General features: G+C 54.5%; 2 protein-coding genes across 4 annotated transcripts; both read right to left on the reverse strand.

The window, feature by feature from the left end:
* Nucleotides 1-275: 275 nt before the first annotated feature.
* On the reverse strand, nucleotides 276-13,846 carry PPARD (peroxisome proliferator activated receptor delta). Of its 2 annotated transcripts, none has more exons than XM_015885162.1 (8): nucleotides 13,742-13,846; nucleotides 10,872-10,957; nucleotides 3,224-3,453; nucleotides 2,800-2,951; nucleotides 2,134-2,272; nucleotides 1,718-1,920; nucleotides 1,140-1,590; nucleotides 276-743 (listed from the first exon to the last, which is right to left on the reverse strand). In XM_015885162.1, exons 3-8 carry the CDS (start codon nucleotides 3,357-3,359, stop codon nucleotides 496-498), a joined length of 1,329 nt encoding a protein of 442 aa, XP_015740648.1. In that variant the 5' UTR covers nucleotides 3,360-3,453; nucleotides 10,872-10,957; nucleotides 13,742-13,846; the 3' UTR covers nucleotides 276-495. The 2 variants fall into 2 exon arrangements, with proteins under 2 accessions (XP_015740648.1, XP_015740647.1); XM_015885161.1 differs by having other exon boundaries at nucleotides 1,140-1,593.
* Nucleotides 13,847-14,347: 501 nt separating this feature from the next.
* On the reverse strand, nucleotides 14,348-24,056 carry DEF6 (DEF6 guanine nucleotide exchange factor). 2 transcript variants are annotated; one of them, XM_015885157.2, is made up of 11 exons: nucleotides 23,654-24,056; nucleotides 20,478-20,618; nucleotides 19,590-19,805; nucleotides 17,736-17,963; nucleotides 17,428-17,574; nucleotides 17,195-17,303; nucleotides 16,822-17,120; nucleotides 16,218-16,384; nucleotides 15,833-16,031; nucleotides 15,200-15,290; nucleotides 14,348-15,089 (listed from the first exon to the last, which is right to left on the reverse strand). In XM_015885157.2, the coding sequence occupies exons 1-11, from the start codon at nucleotides 23,747-23,749 to the stop codon at nucleotides 14,872-14,874; spliced, it is 1,911 nt and encodes a 636-aa protein (XP_015740643.1). In that variant the 5' UTR covers nucleotides 23,750-24,056; the 3' UTR covers nucleotides 14,348-14,871. The 2 variants fall into 2 exon arrangements, with proteins under 2 accessions (XP_015740643.1, XP_015740644.1); XM_015885158.2 differs by having other exon boundaries at nucleotides 19,590-19,775; nucleotides 23,654-24,054.
* Nucleotides 24,057-24,446: the final 390 nt, after the last annotated feature.

Consider the following 24,446-nt stretch of genomic DNA (forward strand, 5'->3'; position numbering starts at 1 on the left):
GGTGAGTGGGGAAACTGAGGCACAGTGAGGAGGCAGCAGCAGGTGTGGATCACCAGCCCAGCAGCACGGAGGGGAAGCCCAGAACCCAAAGCTGACCCCAAGCTCAGGGGGACACGCTGTAAGTGCTGCTGCTGCCCCATGGGGAAACCACACCATGCTTGGGGCTCTGAGCAACCAGAGCAGCCCCCAAGCTGCTGCAGGAACCCCCTGTATATGTAATGCAAACCATCCGGCTGCTCTGGAGGCCTCGCAGTAATGGAAACAGTAGCTTAAGATTTGCCTTTGTAAATTCGTTAGTGTGTTAATGGAAGTCCCGAGCTACCAGGAGGTGGCTGCAAAACCTTACAGCACCTTGCCCTGTGTACCGTACATTGGAGTCGTGTAGAAAAGAGTTTCCAGTAGAAGAAATGGAAGACATGGGGAAAGGTTTTCTTTGTTTTTATACAAAGAGTCTCGCTTGGAATCCATGGCTTCGTTCTCATAAATAAGAGGTCCTCAGTACATGTCCTTGTAGATCTCCTGCAGAAGCGGGTGCAGAGAGGTCTCTGTCTCTGTCTTCTTGATCTTCTGCACCAGCTGGGCGTGCTCTGTCACCAGCTGCCGCAGGTCGGCCATCTTCTGCAGCAGCTTGGGGAAGAGATACTGGGCGTCCGGGTGGTTGGACTGCAGGTGGAACTCCAGCGCTCGGAGGATGTTGTCTTGGATCTCCTCCACCTGCTTCACGTTCATCAGGCCGGGTCGGTCTGTGGGGAGGAAGCATGGCAGTTGGGTTATGGTATGGAGCTGGGGAATGGAACCCACCCACAGTGATTGCAATCCAGATAACCAGGAAAAGGGGGAAAATGCCTGCCCTCAGACTGCATGTCTGACAGCAGCCAGTGAGAAAGGGATGGTACTCGGTCCAATCTTTGGGATCAGAACCGTTCAGTTCTTCTCTCACCCCCCTAAGTCTTGCAACCACAGCATGGGGGTTAATTAGACAAAACTTAAAGATCTCTTCCAACATAAACCATTCTATGATACCATGATAAGACAATCGTGGCTGATTTCTGCCAGCAAAGGCCCTGCTGAAGCACTGGGTCAGCTGCAGCCCGGCCCCTCCTGTCCCCACAGCCCTGGGGGATTCTGCATCCGCTCACCTCCGCACAGGATAATGGCAGCCACAAACAGAGACAGGTCGCTGTCATCCAGCTCCAGTGCATTGAATTTCACAGCAAACTCAAACTTGGGCTCCATGATCTCGTTGAAGGGTTTGCGCAAGCTACGCAGGAACTCGCGGGTCACAAAGCCGTTCCCATTGGCCACCAGCAGCCCGTCCTTGTTCATGATAGAGGCCAGCATGGCAAAGATGGCCTCATAAACCCCATACTTCAGCAGAGTCACTTGGTCATTCAAGTAGAGGCCTATGAAGCTGGGGATGCTCTTGGCGAACTCAGTGAGCTCCCGCACAGTTTCAACACTGGTGCACTGGCAGCGGTAGAAGACGTGCACCCCGATCTCCTTGTAGGGGGGGATCCCGTTCACCAGCTGTTTCCAGACCAGCCCCTTTTCTGCTTGCCACAGGGTGTCCATGTCATGGATCACAAAAGGCTGCTTGAAAAAGAAGAGAGCCGTCAGGAACCTGCTGCATGTGCAGTAGTTACAGCAGGAAGAAGCCCAGAGAACAGCCCCCCAAACAGGCTGCAGCCAGCCCTGCGTGCCACAGGAGGGAACTTACTGGGGTGCTGCTGGCCTTCCCGGTCAAGATACCTCTCGCTTTCTTTTTGGTCATGTTGAAGTTTTTCAGGTAGGCGTTGTAGATGTGCTTGGAGAAAGCTTTCAGGTCAGCCACCTGTGGGTTCTGGCAGCTGATCTCGCTCGCTGTCAGCCCAGCTACCAGCTTCCTTTTCTCTGCCTCCGGCATGCGGCCAAAGCGGATCGCTGTGAGGAGCAAAACCAGAGCATCAACACAGCCCCCATCTCCACTCATAGAGGCTCCACCACAAGCCCTGCTTCCCACAGAAACACCTTGGCTGGAACAAGATGGTTCCACCTGAAGTTCTGCCTGTGAATCCTTGGGATAAAGAATTGCTTTTGGGGCAGATGGTCCCAGGGCACCTCACCAGCAGAGCCAGGAACAACAGTGACACTCACCATTATGTGACATGCCCAACGAGAGGCATTTCTGGAAGCGGCAGTACTGGCACTTATTCCGGTTCTTCTTCTGAATCTTGCAGCTTCTCTCACACTTCTCATATTCCAGCTTCATGCGGATCGTCCGGCGGAAGAAACCCTACATAGAGCGGGACACGGAGCAGGGGGACAAGGGAACAGCAGCCTTAGCACCCACACTTTAGGATCAGTCCAGTTTGTTATCCCCAGCAGCTACAAAGAGGTTCATCCTTCACTGGGTGTTTTCAGCACAAACAGAGCCACAAGGAGAGGTGATGTGGTGGGAAATGGGGAAGAGTAGGACTGGGTGTGTGATACTGCATGCAGCCAGCAGGGAGGGATGGAGGAACAGGCTGTGGGCCCCAGCCTGCAGGAAAGTCTGGCAGGGCCTCACTGCTAATGCAGCCTTGCTGGCATCTGGTGCGGGGGAAGGAATTTTAGAGGTGCGGCCAAGCTGTGGCCAGCAATCCCAGCGGGATACACATGCAGCTCATGGCTGAGCTGCAGCACAGACAGTCTTTACAAGCAAACCCAAGGTCCCCGTGGAGGTAGAAGGATTTGCTTTACAAAACAAAGCACAACAAATTAAGAAGTGGGACATGTTTGCCTGACCCAGGCTGAACCCTGCGCTCCCTGGGGAGGACGCACCTTGCAGCCCTCGCAGGCATGGACACCATAGTGGAAGCCCGAGGCTTTGTCTCCACAGACTCTGCACTCCACGTTCAGTGCCCCCGAGGCCGAATCCTCACAGCCCATCTGCAGCTGGTCTGACAGGGAGGGAGAGGAGCTCTGCGAAAGGTCTGCAAACACACAACAGGATCCGTCCTGAGCAGCAGCCACAAGCACAGTGTTACACCCAGCCCACCTGGATGGGGCTGATGGGGCACTGGGTTTGGGTGGTTAACCTCTGAGATGAGGCACTGGCCGCAGGCTGATGCCATGTATGGAGCTGCAACACTGCCAGGAGCTAACAGACTCCACATCAGTGCTGAGTTTGGAAGGACTCTGGAGCTTAATTTTAGGCAGTGTGCAGGCCATTCTCTGTGAGTGTGGGGGATGTGGCTCCACTCACCGGTGTAGCTGCTGGAGGGCAGCGAGCTGTCTGGTCCTGCACTTGGGTCCGAGGCTCCTCTGGGTGCTGTCACTGCCTCTTCCTCTTCCTCCTCCTCTTCCCTGACCTCAGGTACTTCCTCCTGTAGTTGTTCCATAACTGATCACCCCTCAGTGCCAAGACTGCAATCCCTGTCATAGCTCTGGCATCATCCGCGTCTATCCGAGATGGACCCTGCCAGTTGCACTAGCCTGTGGGCAGAGGGAGAGGTACAGTGTCAGTGCCATGAGAGCAGCCCTGCCATCCCACTCTGCTTCATATCCTTATCCATGATGACAAGCAGACCCGGGGCTTCTTAAAGGCCACTTTGCTGTTTAAAGCCCAGCAGGCTGATCCTGGGACACCAACCAGCCCACGGCCCACCCAGGGTCCAAAGGCTCCACACCCCGCAGATCCCACAGCAGACACTGCCCTGGGCAATGTCCCCTGCAGCCATCAGCAGCCCGTGCTGTCACAGTGGCAGCCAAGGACGGGGTTTGGAGCAGCCAACACTACCGGAAAGGTTCAGATAGCACACGCTGCAGCTGCCAGCACAGAGCTCAGCCCCACGCTGCCCTCAGCCCAGGGGCTACAGGGGGTACAAGCAGGGCTCTGGGTCTGTGAGCCCCAGCCCCACACTGTGAGAGTGACAGCTTCCTGCCGGCCCCCGCGCTCCCACTCCTTCCCGTTACAGCAGTGGTGTTTATTTTCACTCATCATGTTGTAAGCGGCCCCGGCTCCTCTGCCAAGAGCCATTCAGCTGAGCGTGCTGCTGCTGCTTGTACAGCTGCGGGGCCGAGCTCAGCCATGGGGCTGGCTGCACAACCCAGCTCATGTCCTAATCCAGGGCTTCCTGTGGGAGGATTGCTGTGGGCCCCTTCTCCCCGTGTTTCCTCTCCCTGTTTGTGGTCACCCAGCCCATCCCCTGCTGGTGCTGTTCCCAGTGCCCACGTCCCAGCCTCCAGATCTCAACGCCTGCACTGAGTCCTGCTCCAGCAATTAATGCCTGAATTCACTCTTCTAAGCAGAGTGCAGCCCAGGCTCCCTGGGCTACTTTGCTCTCCTGCAGCATCCTCCCCTCCGTTCCCAGCAACTGGCACTTGTGCTGCAGCCAGTTCCTTGGGAAGCTGTCAGCGTTGAACAAGGTCAAATCAGTGAGCAGCAGCTGGTGCCAAGGGGGAGGACAAAACCTGCAGAAGAGAAGCTGAATGTCAACATGCCACAAAGCCAGCAGCCAGGCACCCCTAAGAGCTGGTGCTGGATCACAGCCTGGCTCCGCAGCTTGCTTCTCCTCTGCATACCAGGAGTTCAGAGCTCTGGGGACAGGAACTGGGACTGTGGTGTTACCCAGCTCTGTCAGGAGCAGCAGAGGGGCACAAGGCTCACAGCAATGCTCCCTGCCTGTGCCTCCTGGGCAGCACTGAGCAGCCATTCAGGGCTGTGTTGTCCTTGGCCTCCACTCATGCAGTGGGGCACAACATGCAGGCAGGAAAACCTATTTGCTAGAGATGGAGGGTAACAAGCTGAATCTGTTTGAAGCCTATATATAAATAAATGCACACACATCAGAAAAATGCTTTTTGCCTGGAATAGCTGTCAATAGAGTAGGATGGCAGAAGGTCCATGCAGGGCCTTGCACTCCTGAGCAGCAGCAAGCGCCATGGACACACCAAAGCAACTCCTGGGCTGTGCTCAGAGTTGGTCTGGCTGCAGATGGCTGCGCACACCCCAGGGGTGTGGGAGAACAGAGGACAGAACACATCTGACAGCAACAGCAGACTCCAGCAGAGGTGCCCCATGTGAACGAGGGCAGGATAAGGATATGTATCCCACCCATGGACAGAGAGAAGCTTTCAGCAGAAAGCTCTGAATGTATTGTTTTAATATCTTCTTGCAGGCCAAGAGCAGAGGGGAGCCGTGGAAGCTGTTTGCACACCTGCCTTTCCCTGAGCCCTTCCCCTGTTTTCCAAACAAGGGAGATAAAGGGAGAGGGGAGGCATTAATTCCAGCCTTCAGCAGATGAAAAGCAGCAGGGATTGTGCCCACACAGCAAGGTGCTGGGCACGGCCCTGTATTGCTGCAGGGGATGTGCAGACCCCAAACCCTCCAACTTTGGGAGTGGAGGCAGCGACCAAACAGCCGCACACAGAGACCACCAAGACTTTACTTTAAGCTGAAGGACTGAGTGGAGTGTAAAGAACAAGCCAGCACTGGCTTGATTAAAATCAGTGCAACAGCTTCTTTGACTCTTTTTAGTGCTGGATTCTTCTGGCACGTGCAGAGAGAACAGAGAACTGTGCCAGTGTCCAGGATGCGTCATTCAGTCCTGGGCACCCTCCTGCCAGCCCCAACAAAGTCGAGCCTTTGAGGGCAGAAAGTGTTTGCAGAGGATCACACAGCAGCAGCCATGAGCACAAAGGGGACGTGCTGCCTCCCTGCAGGCCCCCTGGTTCAGAGGGGGCCTAATAATCAAATTAGGATTTGATCTTTAAAGCAGATGTAGTTTTGCTGAGGGCAAGCTCCAAAAAGAAGCAACCTCAGTGTGTTCACTGTGGTAGAGGGAGCTCTCCAACCTCTATCCCCCACCAGGGGAGGGCACAGTTGTTTCTTATGCAGACAGGGTTGGAGGCAGCTCCCTGTTCAGTCCCCATTGCTTGCTGCAGTGTCACCATGTGCGTGTCCTCCTTGGAATATTGAAGTTCCCAGACAAAGGAAAGTGCCAGAAATGGCCCAGGCCTCCCAAGGGACAGCTCACAATGTCAACCTGCTCCAACAGTTGTTTGAGTGACCGTAAAGGAGGTCACAGGGAGCTGAGAAAGGAAATCAATCACCATGGAAGCACCTCTTTGTGTCTGTGCTCATTTGGAAAACAAAATATTAGACAAATTCATCCAAATGCACGTCCTGTTGATTGTGCATTCAGCACCGTGTGGCGGCGTCCTCTCATCATGGAGCACACATTGAATAAACACACCAAGAAAATGAGCTTACTTCCATTAAAAAAAGTGATTGCCTCTTACTGGCCATTATTTGCAGACATCCCTTGGATTGTGTCACCGCTTCCGAAGTCTGCTGATCCAGTACCAGTTTCTGTTCCTCCTCCTTCACGTCATCTACTGCTAATAAAAGCCAAATCAGAGCTAAGCAGATGCTGCAACACAGGAAAGGTAACCAAGTGCAGAAAACCAGGAGACGCAACCATTGTAAACATGTTTGGTTTTTGTTCCTGAAAGACCAGCACACCTCCTCATTAGCTAATGAGATCCCAGCAGTATTTACTAACCAAGTGTTTCCTCCCTCGCTCAGAAGCCTTGGCTGCAAGGCAGGATCCGTGCAGGAATAAACGACTGGACCTGGCGAGGCAGAGAAAGCACCTGCCCCAACACCATGGATGTCCCCTCCTTGTCTTCTCCTCCAGTGCTGCTGGCTGCTCTTCACCAAGTATAACCCAGCCAGTGAAGCATTGGGTGCTGCCTGAGCTGCAATTACTGTGTTGATGCTAATCACTCAACAACATATGACAAAGGAGTACAGGAGATTCCCTTGCTTGCCTCAAGCTGCCAGTGAATCACACATCAGCCACATGCTACAACTCATCCACTTCCTGGATAACGAGGAAGAGAAATAAGTCAAAGAGTTGTGAAACGCACTGGATTCTTCTCTTTTTGCATCATAGCTGTCCCCAAAACCAGGTCACTGCACTCCAAAAGGAACTTACTAGTGCTGGGTTTTTTTGGGGGGGGCAGGAGCTGCAGGAGGGGCTGCTCTTCCCTTTCAATTCACCTTCCAGAAGCTGCAAAGGTATCTCTGGCTCCAGGGGCTCCAAGACATCTGATGTGCTGCAAGACCTGTAGATGGTACATACTGCAGACTGCATACTGTGAGTATTCATGCCTCTGTGAGAATCATCCCTACACAGCTCACCTGCTCTCCATGAAAGAGGCTCCCTGCCCTCTTCAGCCTTGGAGCTCCACAGCTCCCTGTTGCAAAAGGGTTGGCAGCAGGATGGGCAGCAAAGAGCTGAACACTCACCAGCTCTTATCCCAAGTCCTGCTTCGAGACCTGCAGCAAATCCAGCCACCCCCCATACCTCCATTTCCTTCATCATCAATAATAATAATAATAGAGTTCTGCAGTGCTTCCTTCCTTGTCCTTTCCTTGCTACATTAGCTCACAGAGACGTCATGTTTTGGACCTCGACGCCAAGTGTCATTGTTTATTCCTGTATTATGGATTTGGACACCTGTTCCCAATCACGCTCACAAGCCTTGCCTGCCCCAGGTCAGTACACCATGCTGCTCGTGACCGTCTCCTCTGTCTGTACATTCCCATATTAAATGTTTCCAGGATTACTTTCAGCAAATAAACTGCCAAGTCTCACGCTGGAAACTGCCAGCTGATATTTGTGTTTTGCTGTTAAGTCAGGACAGCCCAGAGTGGGCAGGGGTTGTGTGTGGTTGACTGATGGGACGAGGAGCACGGCCAGGAAACAAGCAGCTACCAGAAAGGTGACACCTTCTCAGCACTGGAAACTGCATAAATGTGTTGTCATTTGAGAAGATCATTACGTTTGGTAACGAGAGAGGACCATCCTCACTCACACCAGGGCTCAGCAGAGGAGACATGACCTGTCCTGTAATGCTGGGCATGGCGCTGCCATGGGATGGTGTGCTGCTCTCAGCTGGGTGAGCAGCTTGTTTGCAGCATGCCTATACAGGCAATGCAAAACAAGATTGCTGCACGCACAGGCTGCCAGGGAGGAAGGCTCTGCTGTCTTCTGGAGGCCATGTAATGCAGGAGGACAATGCTTTGGGCACTCTGCTGCAGTTTGAGCTCAGAGTGCTTCCAGATCTGGGAAGGACACAAGGCAGCTTGTGAGGCTGTGGTTAGGTGCCAGCACAGCATCCTGACCCCACACACCCATCCCATTCATTGCCAATGCAGAGCCAGTGCCCAGCATCAGGCTTGCTTTTACATCTCTGCTTCCTCTCTGGAAGTGCCCAAGAAGCTGCCTGCTAACACTCCCCCTTTACCATCCCAAGGGGAGATAAAGCCATTGCTCCCTGAGCCTCCGAGTCCTGCTGCACATTGCTCCAAGGCACTGGCTTTGCTTACAGACCCCTGGTCCACCAATCCACAACAGGCCACATGGGAGGATCTGGTTTCAAGAACACCAGTAATTATAGAACAGAGCTGACGGGAGGAGCTCTCGCAGGAACAGCAGTGAGGTTCCCAAAGCAAACAGCAGGCACAAGCTCAGGACTGCACTGAAAGGGAAAATCAGGAAAGCAGTAAGCGCAGGAAGCTGCTGCTGCAAAGCCAAGGAGCACGTATCTGAGGGAGCACTGGGTGGCAGTGAGCGTGGCTTCCCCATGGCAGCATTTCTATCAGAACCTGGCGTGGCTTCCTTCAAAGCCTCGGTGTCACTGGGACACCAGCAAGTGTCCCCACAGAGCAATCAGATCCCTGGAAAAGCAACAGGGAAACAGAGAAATGCAGCAGCAGGCCACTGCTCTGAGTCACTGGAGCCAAATTTAGCTGGAGCCAAATACCCAGCAGGCCAGCAAGGCCTACCAGCAGGCAGCCAGCACTCCCAAATCCAGGAATCCACCCCAAAAAGTGTTACCAAACCTTCCTGCAGTGACTGAGATCCTTTGTGCTAAAGCTACCAGCCTTTAAGTTTGCTATGCTTACACTCAGACTCCTAGCAATGCATACTACATATTTCATAGACCGTAGCAAAATATCCCGAGCACTCGGCACGCAGCCCTGATCCCAGGACACAGCTGACAGTGAGCGATGATGCCCAGGGTTCGGATGATTCAGCACAGCCTGGGAACGTCCGCACCGAAATGGCTGGAACAAATCGCCACGCTCGCTTCACCTCCCCTTCAACCACACAAAGGGAGAGAGGGAGAGAGCAAATCTGAGTTTGACTGCATCCAGAGAGCATTAAAATAACTTTGTTGCACAAACTAGTTCAACACCCTCTCAGAGATCTGGAGGAGAGATGTTTCCTTACTATTTTTGGCTACTCTCTGTGTAGCAAGAGCTGAGGGAGGAGCAGAAGTTTCCCTGTGACCCCTGCCAAGGAGAGGACCTCAGTGTGCTCCTGACTGCTTGGAGTTCTGCCTCAGCCCCTAGAGAACAAAACACTGGAGCAAAGCATCAACACCTTTCATAACACCCAGGAGGGGCAGCACCATGAGCCCAACACAGTGAGCTCCCAGGACCCCCAGCTTCAACCCCACACTCATGCACACCACCGGCTCTTATCTGATGACCCCAAGTCACACAGAATAACCCCTCCCCATAGACATGATAACCCAGACTTCTTGCATATTAGACTCTGATCATCAGCCCAGCACGTACCTGACCCCTCATGATGTTCACATTCACAAGCTCTTGGAGCACACAGATGTGTGTCAGACACTGTGATTACAACAGTCATTTTAGAGCATCATCGGAAGCTAAGACTCATCTCAAATCAGTTCTGCTCTGTACAGTTCTTGCAGTCAGGCAGCAGTCCACAAAACAAGCCCAAACCCTTTAAAATTCCACCATAAGGGCAAGCCTGACTGTGTTCGGCAGCAAATAATCTCTTAGCCATAAGCACTCGAACAGCATCACACCTGATTAAAAAAAATCACTTGCCTGTCAGATCCTGCTGCCCAAAGGAATCTTGAGCCCCTTACTGTGCCAGTCTCAGTTTCTAAGAACACAGCAGACTTGCGGTTCATAATTGAAAAGCCACAGCTGAGACGTTCCCCCAAACACAACAAGATGTACTGTACCAAACTACAGATTTGTCAACAGACAACACTCTTGAGAGGAGAAGACCATTAACATCAGCAAGTAATGCTGCACAACAATGCTTCCCCTATCAAAACAGCCTCATGTGGCTCATTACAAAACCCTCTGCACACACTGCAAAAGTTCCTTGGAAGTCCATGTTCCAAATGCCAGAACTGAAAGAGCAGAACAGTTGCATAAACTTTAAGAGACACTTAATAACTTGCCCCATCTCCGTCCAGCTGAATACCTCAGATATATGCGGTGGCAGAAATAAACCCACCCCCCTGGCACAGGCAGAAGCAACATGCAGGCGACCACCCCGAGGCATTTCAGCATCACCATGGGCAGGACTGCAGTCCGAGTCACATCCTCTATTGCAGGGCTGAAGCAGTAATAACCTGCTCAGTTTTGCCTGGGTAAGGCAGTCACGTAGTAATAGGTGTTGTCGACATCGGTGCCAGATTGTGTGTGCAACAGGTAGGTGATCATTTACCTAAGTACAGTCCTCTATGATTTAGAAGAGGCAATTTCAGCTGTAAAATCCATGAAGTAACCAAATGTTGTTATACTTCGAAAGCAGCTGCTGGCTCAGAGGAACAGGGTTAGACCACAACGCTTAAAGCACACGCCTAAGCAGAATCCTGAAAGACCACATTCAGAAAGTGAGCAAATGTAAGGCACGGGATTTAGAATGAAAAAGACATTTAGGAATGTCTCTGCTCACAAGGAGAAGCGAAACTTGCTGAAAGCTCTTCCTCAGCTCTTCCCTACCCCAAATTTAAACAGAAATAAGCAGTGTGCTTCCACAGATCTGAAGGCAGAAGGGGAAGGTTACCTCTCCGCAGCTGTCTCTGTCTGCCCGCCGCTGAGAGCCGCCGCTCTGTTACCATGTCAGCATGGAGAGCTGGGGACCAAAGTGATCTGCAAGAGAACACAACGAGGATTTCACAGCTGTGCTGAAGGCCAGATATTTATGCCGCTGGGAAAACTGGGACAGATCCAGCGACGTCTCTGAAATTTAAACACACACTCCCTCTGCTGCACGCTGCAGCCACTTGCTGGGTGAGTTCCTCCAAGTCAACACGTTGCCTTTCCCTTGTGCTGGCCACATTTACAGCTCCATCACCCCCAGTTTTTGTGACCGTGTGTAAAGTTGATGTTAAAACACAGAGCTCATGGAAAAGGTCTGCTATGGCTGTGAGGTGGTTTGCTTACTCGACCTGCTTAATCCCTCCTTGGGAGGCTACGTGGAAGTTACTGCAACTTTAATGAGCCTCTCTGGTTCTTGAAACTTAAGGATCTGATGGAGTTCACCCCTCTTGGTTTTCCTGATAACGTTGCAAACAACTGCAGGCACACGAGAGCAGTAAGAGACCACTGCAGGGGGAAAAAAAAGTCTTGGAGACTTTGAACCAGAGGACTTACAGGAAAATATGCTCTATTTTTAGACACAGTTATGCAGACTAACTGGACTAACATTAAACAAAGATGCTGTGAACATGATGCTACTTGAACCCACGTACCCTCTCTGACATTGCACAGGCTTAGCTGCTCCTCCCACCCCGATGGAAGAGCCCCATTCTGCAGCGCTGCTCCTTCCAGCAGCAGCAGACTCCCAAGGCAGCCCAGCACTGATCCCATACACAGCCTGATGCTGGGCAGGGAGCAGATCCCACCTCAGGCTGCAGCCTCTCCTGCACTCACCTCCCAGCCTCAACAGGCACTGGGAGCTACAGGTGCACAGGACAACACCAAGGAAGGAGCACGTCTGACCTAAAAGCCAAAGCAACAATTGGTTGTGCTCTCAGCTCCACAGTCACAACAGAACGCTACGGCTGCAGCAGGCTTCTCATCCCACCCCAAAAACAGAAGGGGTTTTTTCCCCACCCAACATCAAGACAATGCTTTTCATTAACTTCCTGATGAGGAAAGGTAATAAAGTCATTACATCCCCGCTGGCGCATCAGGAGATGGCTTACTTCACTTCCACCAGCAGTAAAACCCTGACTCAGTAACAAAGTTGACAGTGTTAACCAACACATGAATCACGCACAGAGTGCACAAATCACACCCTGGGCTTGCCCCCAGCACAGGGCAGAGCACTCACTGCTGCTGGAGACCTGAGCATTAACACTAAATCACCAGCTCACCTTGTGCTGCTCACAGGTAAGTGCCAGGGCATGCCCAGCACAGTGCACACAAGGCACTACTTGCACCAGCTCAGGAGGGTGCAGAGGGAGCTGCCAGCACATCGCCCCTGAAAGCTTCTTCCTTCAGTCCTGGCTGATAAGTCACAAGGAAAACCTGCACCCAACGTGCTTCTGTCAGTCAGGGAAAAGGATTCTCCCAAAAGCAGCAATGGAGTTTGCACAATAAGACTTCTGAGGAGACCAAAAGCTTGGAGTACAATGTGGGCTGATGTAAGAAGGTGACCAACTTGCACCTTCAGTCCTCCCGCACTGTAAATCTTCAGCCCCTGACACAAGGCTTTCATGGCATGTGAGTGAGCATGAGGCCTCCTGGCCCAGCTGCTGGAGGGAAGAGGGCCAAAGCTGCCTGGAAGGAGGAAACCACGCTGGGTTTGAAGTCCCTAAGCACAACGCAGCTGATGGCCAGCAGATGCTGCAAGCACTGCCATGCACCTTCAGCCACTGAGCCTTTCTGTGCCCTGATTTCCCATCCAGAGGCACTAGAGCACAACACACCTACCTCGTAAATGTGTTGTGAGGCCTAATTCATTGTAAACAAGCTGGAGTCCCATAAAAAAATCAGGCAGTTAAGCATCATCTGAGGTGGAGTCAGCACACAGAAACACTGAAAGGATAATAAGGCCAGGAGAGTGCAAAAAGAGGGGGGTGTCAAATCAGCTCAATGCAAAAGCAGGATCCTTGTTGCTTGTGATGACGGCCCTTAGAGGCAGCCAACAAAGAGTTGAAACACAACAGGTTGGAAATACAAAACAAAAGAGGGAAGTGGGAGGTGAAAGAAAATCAGGTCCGGTTCAGAAGCCACCTACAGGTCGCACAGCTTTACCTTTCACCTGGGACTTTTTACAAGCGCTTCTCAAGTTCGTTAAGAACTACAGTCCACCCAGCAGAGCTGGTGCCACCACACGGCACAGCCCACCTGGGGGAGGGTACAGCACAGCAGGGAGCATCTGGTTCACATCCAGCATGGAGTAAAGGCAGCAGAGCTGCAGAGAACCACAGGGATCCCAGCAGCAGGAAGGATGACACCCTGCTTCCAAACCTCAGCGGCCAACAGAGCTGCCTGCCCCCATCCTATCGCTTCTTCCTGCCCACATCCCAGCAGAGCACTCAGGGCTGCCCTGAACCCACACACCTTTGGGGACAGGCCCTCAGGACCCCCAGCCTGACCACACACCCACGGCAAGGAGCAGCTGCACCTCGTTAAGGCCTCCAACACACTGCCCCCATCCTGCAGCCCCCACCACCCCTCACAGAGCCCCCATCACCCCTCATGGAGCCGTCCCATCCCTCACAGAGCCCCCACCCCTCATGGACCCCCCTCCATCCCTCACAGGCCCCTCACACTCCTCACAGACCCCCCTTATCCCCCTGTGGGGTGGGCCCAACAGCCCCACTCCCCCCCACGACCCCACAACCCGCCCCCCACCCCATATTCCCACATCCCCATCCCCACCCCCCCCCCTTGCCGCCCCCTCCCCTCTCTCCCCTCTCTCACCTCCCGTCCCGTCCCGTTCCCGTCCCGCTCTTCACCCGCCGCCTCACGTCACCGCGCCCTCCTCTGACGTCACCACATTCCCGGCTCCCCGCAGCCAATCGGAGCCGCCCGGAAGTGAGTACCGCTTTACCACGGCAACGGCACAAACCCCGCCCCTCTCTATGTCACAGCGCCCCCTAGCGGGCTCAGCGCATAGTCCTCCTGGCTTCAGGAGCATCATGGGAGATGTAGGCGCTGCAGGGAGGCACAAAATGGCGGCGGTTGTCACTACCTCCTTGTAGTGAAGGCCTTGTGAGGAGGAGGACAGACAACACATCTGACCTGCCACAGCCCCTGGCTGCCAGGACAAGCCCCCAAAGCCGTCACCATGAAGGCTGCAGCCACCCATGTTCATTATATGCTGTATGGGGCCACTGTGCACCCCACAGACACACAGAGCTGCTTTGTCTATGCACAAACACGTCATACAAACACTGTGAGAATAACCATAAGAAAAGAGCACTTAAACCAGGGGGAGGAAGAGCTGTGAGCAACCACAGGGGGAGGAAACTGATTGCAATCTCTTAACGAACTGCAGTTCAACTGCACTGTGAGCAGCTGTGAACATGGGTTTATGGGCCTGTGGCTCCAAAAGCTTTATTACTTCTTGGTTTATATTGGTATCTATGTGACTTAACAACCACCTTCAGGGGATGCACGTGTAGTTTAAGGGCATCTTGGTCCACCCGGTCGTTGCCCAAAGTGCCCTTTGTATGGGGGTAGTGAGAAGGCACCAGTCAGTCCCTAGAGCTGCCCTGGAGGCCCCTTTGGAGGACAATGTGGCACAGTGGGTGATGCTGCTGTAGAAACCAAGGGGGAATGGCAGTCCTGGGCCACACAGTCCAGAGCCACTTGATGAAGTGTTGAAACCAGTGTCTGGTGTGCAGGGAGGTGAGTCCAGACCCCACAACAGGGCAGCCCAGAGGAGGAAACGGCCCTACTGCCTTCTGCTGACATTGGACTGTCAGAGCTCTTGGAACATGCAGCATGAAGCATCTCTGCTCTGTAGTCAGTGTAGTCAGTCACCTATAGGCTCTGTTGGTCTCTGCTGGTCTACAACCCGAGATGACCATGCTGACCACGTCAGGTCCCTACTGGTTGGAGGCCTCTGTGGCCATGGTGTCTGCATCCGAAGACGGCAGTGGGCTGCTGCTGCTCCCGCCATTGCTCACGTTCTCTTTGCTGCTTTGCCTCACGGGCTCGCTGCCTTTATCCTCTACTTTCTGCTTGAGTTTTAGGGAGGAATCTCTCCGGCACATGAGGGGTGCGTAGCCAGCGAAGCCTCCTCCACTCATATTTGTACGTTTGTCTGGAAACAGAATGGAAAAATCAACTGTCTGTCCTCTCTGAATGTCCCAAAGAACAGGGCAGGAGAACCAGCAGCAGCACTGAGCTGTGTGCCATGGGAAGGTCTCCTACCTCCTGGCTCGATGGGGTGCATCAGGCGGTTCATCTGCACATTCCAGTGCTTGACGTTGGTGCTGGCCTGTCTCAGCTTCCTCTGGGCTGCCTGCAAAGAGACAGAGGAGAGATGGGCCCAGCACCACTGGCAGGAGTTTCCCTTCCCTGAGCCTGGAATGGAGTCTCCCTTTGTGTCTTCTATTCCTCCTGCTCCCAGCCCTCCCTGCTCCACACGTTCCCAGGTCTGACATTGCTGCTCTCTCAGGAACATGCCAAGAGCCAACAAATCACCCTATGGCACAGCTCAGGAAATCCAAGAGCTGTGCAGTGAGGAAATGCCAGCATTTTCTCCCACCCTGTCAGCAGACTTCTCGAAATAGCACCTGCCAGTGCAGCAAAATGGGAGCAGAACGGCCACAGCCTCTTCCCTGCTTCAGTGGCTTTGTGACCTGGCACAGCTCTGCAAACCTTCAGGAGCAAACCTTGGGGCTGCTCTCCCTGCTGCAGCTGATGTAACACCTGAACCCCAGCCTGGCTGCAGCAGGTTGCGTGACAGCAGGTCCCCAGGCTCTCTCCAGTATGGAGGTGACTCAGGGGAGGCTTGGAAAGTCCCCTGGGTCTCGTAGGAAGAGGCACCAGGGTGATGCTCACCATGACGTCTTGGTCCACCCGCAGCCTGTTCACTCTCACTTCTTCCAGCTGCTTCTGGGCCTCTTCCAGACACTTGTTCTTGTTCTCCATCTCCTGCTTGAGGACTTGCTTCTCCAGCTGAGTTTTGATGATGTATTCCTCCTGCTCCTCCTTCAGCTTCATCAGCTGCTTCAACTTCTCCTCTTCCTCAGCCAGTAGCCTGCCAAGGAAGCGCATGAGGTGAGGACATCCCTCTGCCACTTGATCCATCAGCTCCCCACGTTCCTTCTGGCATCAGAAGGATCCCCAGGAAGCAAATGAGGACAGCTGAATCACACTGGGGAGCATCTCTGACAGCCCTGGGAGCAGGGCTGGTGGAAAAGACGCAGGGAGGCTCTGCTCCTACCTGGCCTGTGCGTATCTCACAGACTCCTCGTCGTGTCGTGCTTTCACCTCCTGTTGCAGAGCCTCCTGGAGCCGCTCCTGCATCTCCTCCAGCTCCATGATGCGCTTACGCTGACGCTCAGCCTCCTCTTCCTTCAGGACCATCTCTGCCTGCATGGAGGCACGCGCCTGCGGTGGGGAGAGGAGCTGTCAGGATGCCTGGGGCCTGAGGTCCCACACGCCATGAGGAGCCCATGGGGAGAGCTCCAGGGCAAGGCTGTTTCCCTGCTCAGAGGAATGCTTCTCAAGGAGCCAGCATCAGCTGCAAGGATGGAAAGAGGCTCCCTAGGCAGCCCAGCAGCCTCTCAGCTTTGTGCACCCCCAAACAGTTTATCCACATCTTGTTCCTTGAGTATCATGTGCTGACCCTCTGTCTCTTGTCCCTATGTCACACACCACTGTGCATACCACCACCAGAGGTACGAGTGTTATAGCAAGAAAAGAATGTGCTCCTAAAAGCTCTGTCAACCCTCCTCAGTCTGACCTGGCCAAGGGACAGGGATGGGAGCAGTCACCCCATGAGTGATACAGTCCCACTGCAGGACCTGTCTTAGGTTTCCCCCCACCTGCTCGGCTTCCTGCAGCTGGATCTCCAGGGTCCTCTGCATCTCCTCGTGCTGCTTCCTCCGCCGCTGCTCCTCCTCCTGCAGCAGTATCTCTGCCTGCCGCTGGGCCTCCTTCAGCAGCTCCAGCTCCTGCAGTTTCCTCTCCTTCTCCTCCTGGAGCTGCTTGAGCCGCTGTGTCTCCTCCTCCTTGGCCGCCTTGCGCTGCTCCCGTTGCTCGCGCTGCTCCCGTCGCTTCTGCTTCAGGTCTTTGTGCAGGGACTTCTTGCCTTCAGCCTGCAGTCTGATGGCAGTCTGGATGGCTGCAGAAGGAAGGAGGATGTCAGGGGGGACGTGGGATGCTGGGGACAGGGCACAGAGTGGGCATGATACAGACCTAACGTCCACTCCTGGCGCTGCCGGGTGTCCGAAGCGCTCATCTCATATGTGCGGGATGAGGTCTTCACACAGAACATGCACCTCTTCCCATCCCGGTCGGGCAGCACCTGCAGGGAGAGGACATGGGATGGCATCACTGCCATGTGTCTGGAGGACAAGTGGGATGAGGACCAAGAAAAACCCCCAGACACACGTAGGAGATGTTGCCCCTGCTGTGAGCCCAGGCTGTACCTCCACACAGCAGTGCTTGTCCAAGGTGATGCTCCCCTTCTTTTCCTTCCGCTCCTCACTCATGTAGTAGGACAAGGCACTGGGCTTTAGCATGAACCACCGCTCCGACCAGTTCCTCCTCAGCTGGCCCTTCTTCCAGAGGTAGCCCTGCACCCAGGAGACACAGGGTTCAAACATGGCGTGGGGGCAGGATGGGTGGTTGTGTAATGACATGGAAACCACATCCTTAACAACTGGGAGAAGACCAGAAACATCCCCCAGAGAGCGGCCAGCTCCCAGCCATGCCCCAGGACACGTGAGCTCCTTGCCTGTTTGAGCACATCCTCAATGACCTCTTGGTACACCTCCTCCACCGCCATGCTGATGGCTTCCTGCTCGATGCCCCGCAGGAGCCGCCCCGAGTTCACCATGTCCAGGAACTGCCAGACCGTCAGCCCTCCCTGCCCCTGCGGCTCCTGGGACAGGCAGTCGTCCAGCTCACAGGAGTTCAGCTCCACGTTCATGGCCGTGCAGATCTTCTTTAGCAAGTACTCCACCTGTGGGGACGAGGAGCTCGGCATCATGGAGAAGTGAGAACCGCCACATAACCACTAACTTGGACCGACAAAACCCATTCTGGAGGACCTAAAACCACATCCCTTTCCAGCCTGGAGATAGAGGAGCCTTATCACAAAGGTGTCACCCCTCGGGATGGTTGATGGTAATGGGCAAGCTTTTCCAGGCTCAGGACATTAAGTTTGAGTCAGCCTGATCATTGCATGGAGGCTTTTCCTTTTCACCACAAGGCCTACAAGCTTTTGGCTTGTTTGTCTAAAGAGAGAGAAGTCAATGCTTTAGGTAGGACTTCCCAGCCCTGCTGTCCCAACACACAGCAGGGATCAGACCACAGCCCTGACCACAGCCCTGCTCCGGTTTCTAGCTGACCTCATAAAAACTCTGGAAGGAAAAGCAAAGGGTCCCTGCAAGGGAAGAGGACATCATTGCAAAACTATCAATTGCTTTCAAATTAGTTGAAGATAACACAGAATCATAGAACCATGGGATGGTTGGGTTGGAGGGAGCCTTAAAGATCATAGAACCATGGGATATTTTGGTATCCAGAGAACTTGAGAGCAAGGAGGGCAGGTGACCAAGGTGTGACACAGCAACATCCCCTACCCGACCCCAATGGGATTTCCATCTCTCCTCATCTATCTGGGAAAAGGGTAATAATTTAACCTGGTTTATTTCTTTCTTTCAGCTCAGCTCAGCCAGCAGAAGGATGATTCATCTGCTCTGGGGAACAGGAAACACCTCTCCTGGGGCGCAGGAAGTGCGGTTGCCTTCGTATATCTGCGCACCACTGCACTTCTTTTCAGTTCTTGGTGCCTTTTTTTTCCCCATTTGTTGTGGTGGTTGTTTTTCATTTGTTTGTCTCTGGGGCTGCCCACCCGTCTGAGCTCCATCCTTGATTGGTGCAGTGGGACCTGCTGGAGCTGCTGTTGGCTTTGGTGCTCCCCACCTCTACCAGCCAGCTCATGGGGCTTCCACCTGACCCTTGGACAAGGGAATGCCTCCTCCTCCAAATACTGCCTGGAATTTGGGGATTACCACCAGTGGCCCCGGGTGCTCACACTTAATTCCTTGAGTGCTGTGCAGGGGCTGAGCTCTTGGTGGCAGCATGCATGGATTGGGATAGCTGTGTCTGCTCTTTATGGGGAGGGACATGGACTGAGCACCTCAACTACAGATTTAAATTGTACCTCATCATCTTCTCTTTCTCCCCCACAAATATCAGGAGGAGCCCTCCAGCACCATGCCCTGTGCACCTGCTGGGTGAGCTGCAAGGGCTTCAGTAGCAGACCCAGTTGGAGCTGAGCTTTGGATGCTCTCTGGTTGACAGTCTGAAGGCTGGAATATTTGTTTCCCAGCTACCTCGACTCAAACACAGAGGAATGTGCTATAGATCAGCCCACATCGCATCCTCCAAGCCATCCTTCCTCTGGAGGCTTCAGCACCTCATAGGGTTCCTCCAGTCACCTCCACTCCATGGGCATGGCTGCTCCCCCCACCCCAAGGCACCACGACTTGCAGGATGTGATGAGGCAGCTCAGGAAGGACGTGCTGGGGAGTGATAATGGGACACGTCAGCCCAAAGCGAGCCCAGGAGAGGAGGCTCCTACCTCATCTGGCACCATGATGAGAGGGTATTTGTCTTCAGACAGAAAGTTGAAGAGACACCAGAGCTTGAAGGCATCCTGGTGGGATACAACACTATTCCCATTCCGGTCAGGCTTGTAATTTTTCTTCGCTGTCAAAGTCCAGCAGAGCTCATCAAAGTTTTCTTTGACAAAAGCACCTTCTTCCACCTGCAGACAGGACCCAGGCTGGTGAATGTGCTGCAGGATTACAAGGGGGAAGGCTGCAGGGAGGGCACAAGTTTCAGAAGCCATCGAAAGCCTTTGTCAGGGCTGTGCTTGAGGCATCACTGATGTGCTGCGTCACTGGAAGGTGGTGGGGATCAGACCCTTGGCCAGCACTTCCCCAGCCGTACAGCCAGCATGTGAGCAAACCACAGTCTGCAGCAGCAGAGCCAGAGCAAAACCTCGGGTGCTGGGTACCAGGAACAGCTGAGAGCCCCTCTTACCAGGAAAAACCACTTCCTCTCTCAGTCTGCCTATGGGATTTTATTAGTGAGACTAGTAGGCACTTTAAAGGTCATCTCGCAAAGAACCACATGGGAAACTAATGGTTTGGGCCACCCTGCATTGGGAGGGATGGGCTGTGCTGGGCTCCCTAATGTGGAGCCCTTTTTGGAGGCAGCAGGGAGGGAAGGGTTACAACCCCCTGTGCTGGGCCCCAGCGTATTTAGAGCATGCAGTGGAAGAAAGCTGTCAGCCCTCACGTGCCTGGAGGAAACAAGCACTGAGCCGCACCGCATGAAACAAAGGTGCTTTTGAGCCACAGAAAAAGAGAGAACCCCCCCAGCTCCCAACCTGCCCTCCTCCAACTCCTCCATGTTCACCAACCCCCCCCGCCCTGCCCTGCAAACCATGGGGGACATGGCTCACCTTGTCCAGGATGTATTTGTTGAGGTAGGGCATGTAGCCCTGGCTGGACACCGGCCCGTCATCATCATCACGGAAATGCTCCTCCAGTGCCACGGGGTCGTGGGGGATGCACAGCACCGTGTACAGGTTGTGGGACAGCACCTGGTGGGGCACAAGGGGAGAGCAGCGTGAAGTCTGGGGACGGCACCCACAAAAAGCAGCCTTAAAAATCAGCTGGGCAGCCAGGAGTGCATTGGGAAGTGAGGATTTTCTGATGTTTTTTTCTTTTTTTTTTTTATCCAAGGTAGTACAACATGGATAGGGAGATCTCCCAAAAGAGAGGAGCTGTCAGGGTCCGCACTGCTGCACAGCTGGAGATGGTTCTTGCTCAACTGGATTTTCTCTCTCATTTCTCCCCTGCAGAGCGATGCTATCAGCAGGGCTCCACCCAGCACGCAGACACCACGAGGGCTGTAGCCCTGAGCACTGCGCTGCACCCTTTGGGGTTTGGCACTGCCCTGGGGGCTGCGCAGGGGTGGGAGGGATGGAAACACCCTGAGAAACCAGAACAAGAGCAGGGAACCATGGCTGTGCCCTCCCCTTCCTATGCAGGGCTCTCCTGAGCCTTGCCATAGGGATGTGCCATGGGGATGAGCTCACCCCAGCATGTCATGGCCATGGCTGGCACCCTGAGCCCCCTGAATGTCCCCATACACTGCAATGCACTCTCTGCTTCTTGCTGGAACGCTCACTTAAACACTGAAAGCAAGACAAGGTGGGGAGGAAAGCCCCAGCCAAGGGTGCAGGATGCGTGAGGTCAGGGCTACCCCAACTCTATGGGGACAGAGGAGGGAGGAAAACACCCCGCAGCCCCGACACAGGGGAAAAAACTGGGGGGGCTGACAGGGGAAGGGATGCTCTGGCCACTGAAGCGCAGCCCGCAGAGTGCTTTGGTGATGCTGCCTTTCCACGCTGCACAGAGGTGGAGGGGTCGGCTGCGGTCAGCCCAGCACCACGAGCACCCCACGTCCCTCCCCACGGGGGTGGAACACGTCACAGCACTGAAGAATGGCAGCTTCTCATCTTGTCCCCTGTGGGAGATACAGTGGGCGATGCCAGGGCTGGGGGTGACCTTTGGGATCAGAGCGTGGCTCTGCGTAACTGGCACAAATCCCACATATTTGGGTCTCTGTTTCTCTCCCCTTTGCTCAAAGCACAGCACCACCAGAGGTGCTGCAGGGAGCCCTACCCAGGGAGATGCCTCCAGGAGCCTGTACCAGCAGCAATAGGAATGAGCGGGGTCTGCATGCCCCCACTATTCAAGCACAGCCCTATGGGCTCCCCCCCAGGGGAGATTTTCACCCAGCTGAGCTGCTCTCAGCCGTCTTGTTGGCCAAACTGCCAGCACCAGCCTGTGCCAAGAGCCCTTTGTGCATTCAACAGGCACAAGAGCTTCAATCTGAGCCGTGTGGCTCCATCCTGCCTGCCCCAGGGCATTGTAGTGGGCTGCAGTGAGCCTGTCCAGGCCCCAGGGCACCCACCATACCCTGAGACCTAAACATGTTGGGGGCTCTGCCTCCCAAAGGGCACGGGTTGTGAGCCCCTGCCCCCCCCCAACACACAGCCTCGGGACCACCATCTCCCAACACATTTCCATGGGAAAAGAAGCCCGGAATATGACCAATCCCAGCTGGGACTGCCCCAAATTTGGGTTTTCAAGGTTTTCCAGCAGCATTTCCAACCCCATGCGGTGTGCAGCTCGAAGGCAGAGCTCATGGCAGCATCAGGAAGCGCAATGCTGGGAACAGAACACCCCACATCTCATCACTTCACCACAAAAACTGTCCTTCCTTCCTCTGCAGATACCCACCTGTGTCACACCGACATACACACAGCTCCTTGCACAGGAGCAAGTGCATATAAAGGACTCAACTAGTAGGAGTGCATGTAAAGAACCCAACTGCTGAACCCAGTGTGGGGTGGGCAGCCCTAAATCCTGCAGCAAGCAAAGGACTGGCAATGATGGGCAATGGAAATGAGGGGTGGAAAGCTGCTGAGCGTTAAGACATGCAGTGGAACAAGCACTGCTGGGTGCTCCCAGTATGTGGGTGTGCACAGCCTCTGCTGCAGCCACGTCCCCATTTTGGGCTGGATGGGAGAACAGCATGGGGTGAATCTGTGCTCAGCTCTGGGTTAAGTCACAGTGGGGCTCATGGCTGCATGGGCTCTCTAGGAAACTGCTGTGAAACTGTGAGCTCAGCACCACCATCCCCAACATGGAGCTCATCAGAGCCCAGCCCCATTGGGGTCCCTGCAGCCGGGCAGCAGGTGGTTCCATGCAGTTCCCAGCTCCCCATTACCTGCCCTGGGGGAAGCCCTGGAGAGTAGGGAGGAAAAAAAGAGGAGGAAAGGTTTCTCTGTGGGGTTCCACAACGCATCTCCCAGGCTCCTGATGCAACACTTTGCCTTGTTTTGCATGTTTCTAACCTGGGTCCCTTCTCTTTATTGCAGCCCCAGAACTGCACATCTACATCGCAAGAACCAGGCCAAGACTTCAAGCAACAGAACGGAGCTGCGGAGTTTGCAAAGGGGAAAAAAATAAAACAAGTGCTGCCTGTTATTGAAACCTGGTGGGATTTCACCCGTCCTGGAGGCAGATAGAGCTCCATGAGTCTTTATGGGGATGGATCAAGCTCCGAGCCTCCTAACAATGCCTCTGTCGGTGTTTTGGAGCAGCAGTGCGGTGCTGCTGGCCCTGCACACAGAGCAGCACAGAGCAGCCGTCCTATTTCGAAGCTTCTCCCTCCAGCTTCCGACCCTGAGCTCACAGGAAGAGGCACCATGGGCGCCCCGGGGTGTGCAAACAGCCCGACTTTGGGCCGAGAGGTGAGCACAGACTGCATAAGAAACCAAAAACACCAAAAAACTCCAACTTCTCCCCCATTTTCACACCGAAAACAGACCTGGCCGCTCATTCTTGGCTACTCCCCCCCCCCACACACACGCTTTATACTTTTGACTCTTAAAATGGAGGTGAGGCACAGCACAACTTCAAGGCACCGCACGTGGCACAGCAGCGCAGCCCCCCATCCCCAGCACCGAACCCCTGCGGGACCCCATAAGCTTCAAAGCATCCCCTGAGCCCCACAGCCCCCCCTGACCCCCCACCTCCCACCCCGACCCCCCCGGCTACTCACTTTGAGCTGAGATTTGGACACTTTGCCGCTCTTCTCCACATCCAGAGCGGTGAACGCGTACCAGATGGACTTGAGCAGCTCCGCTCGCAGGTCCATGGCTGCAGGCGGTGGTGACAGCGGCTGCTCTGTCAATGCTGCGAATCCGGATTCAGGAAACTGACTGTTCCGAGAGCCCCGAGCGGCCGGTTTCGTGCGTGGAGCAGCAGCGCCATCTGCGTGGGGCGAGTCGTGGGGCTCCGCGTTGAGCTGCGATCCCTGACGGCTGCGGAGCTCAGAGCACAGCACCGCCACGGGGAGCGCACGGAGAAGGGATGCGAAGGGATGCGAAGGGATGCGATGGGATGCGATGGGATGCGAAGGGATGCGAAGGGATGCGATGGGATGCGAAGGGATGCGAAGGGATGCGATGGGATGCGAAGGGATGCGAAGGGATGTGATGGGATGCGAAGGGATGCGATGGGATGTGATGGGATGCGATGGGATGCGAAGGGATGCGATGGGATGCGAAGGGATGCGAAGGGATGCGATGGGATGCGAAGGGATGTGATGGGATGCGAAGGGATGCGCTGCGATCTGCGGCTCTTTGCTGGCTCAGCTTCAGCATTTGTGAGCGGAGAGAAGTCCCCTCCCTGCCTAAAATAGCAGCTTCCTCTTGTTGCGGTCGGATGGAGAGCTGCCCCCTCCCGCAGCACGGCCTGTTTGGGAAGGAGCAGCACAAGGAAGGGGAGCAGGGCTGCGAGGCGCTGCAGGTGGCAGGGCCAGTGTCAGGGCCCACCCTTACCCACAGAAACCT

Source organism: Coturnix japonica, chromosome 26 (genome assembly GCF_001577835.2).
Source record: "Coturnix japonica isolate 7356 chromosome 26, Coturnix japonica 2.1, whole genome shotgun sequence".
NCBI lineage: Eukaryota > Metazoa > Chordata > Aves > Galliformes > Phasianidae > Coturnix > Coturnix japonica.

Coding starts and splice junctions, on each gene's coding strand:
- PPARD (XM_015885161.1), bottom strand. CDS start 3,359: ATGGAACAACTACAGGAGGAAGTACCTGAGGTCAGGGAAGAGGAGGAG. Junction 2,952..3,223: donor GCCCTCCAGCAGCTACACCG/GTGAGTGGAGCC, acceptor GTGTGTTTGCAG/ACCTTTCGCAGAGCTCCTCT. Junction 1,921..2,133: donor GTTGGGCATGTCACATAATG/GTGAGTGTCACT, acceptor TGCTCCTCACAG/CGATCCGCTTTGGCCGCATG.
- DEF6 (XM_015885157.2), bottom strand. CDS start 23,749: ATGGACCTGCGAGCGGAGCTGCTCAAGTCCATCTGGTACGCGTTCACC. Junction 19,806..20,477: donor ACAAATACATCCTGGACAAG/GTGAGCCATGTC, acceptor GTAATCCTGCAG/CACATTCACCAGCCTGGGTC. Junction 16,385..16,821: donor AGCTGCAGGAAGCCGAGCAG/GTGGGGGGAAAC, acceptor TCCCCACCGCAG/GCGCGTGCCTCCATGCAGGC.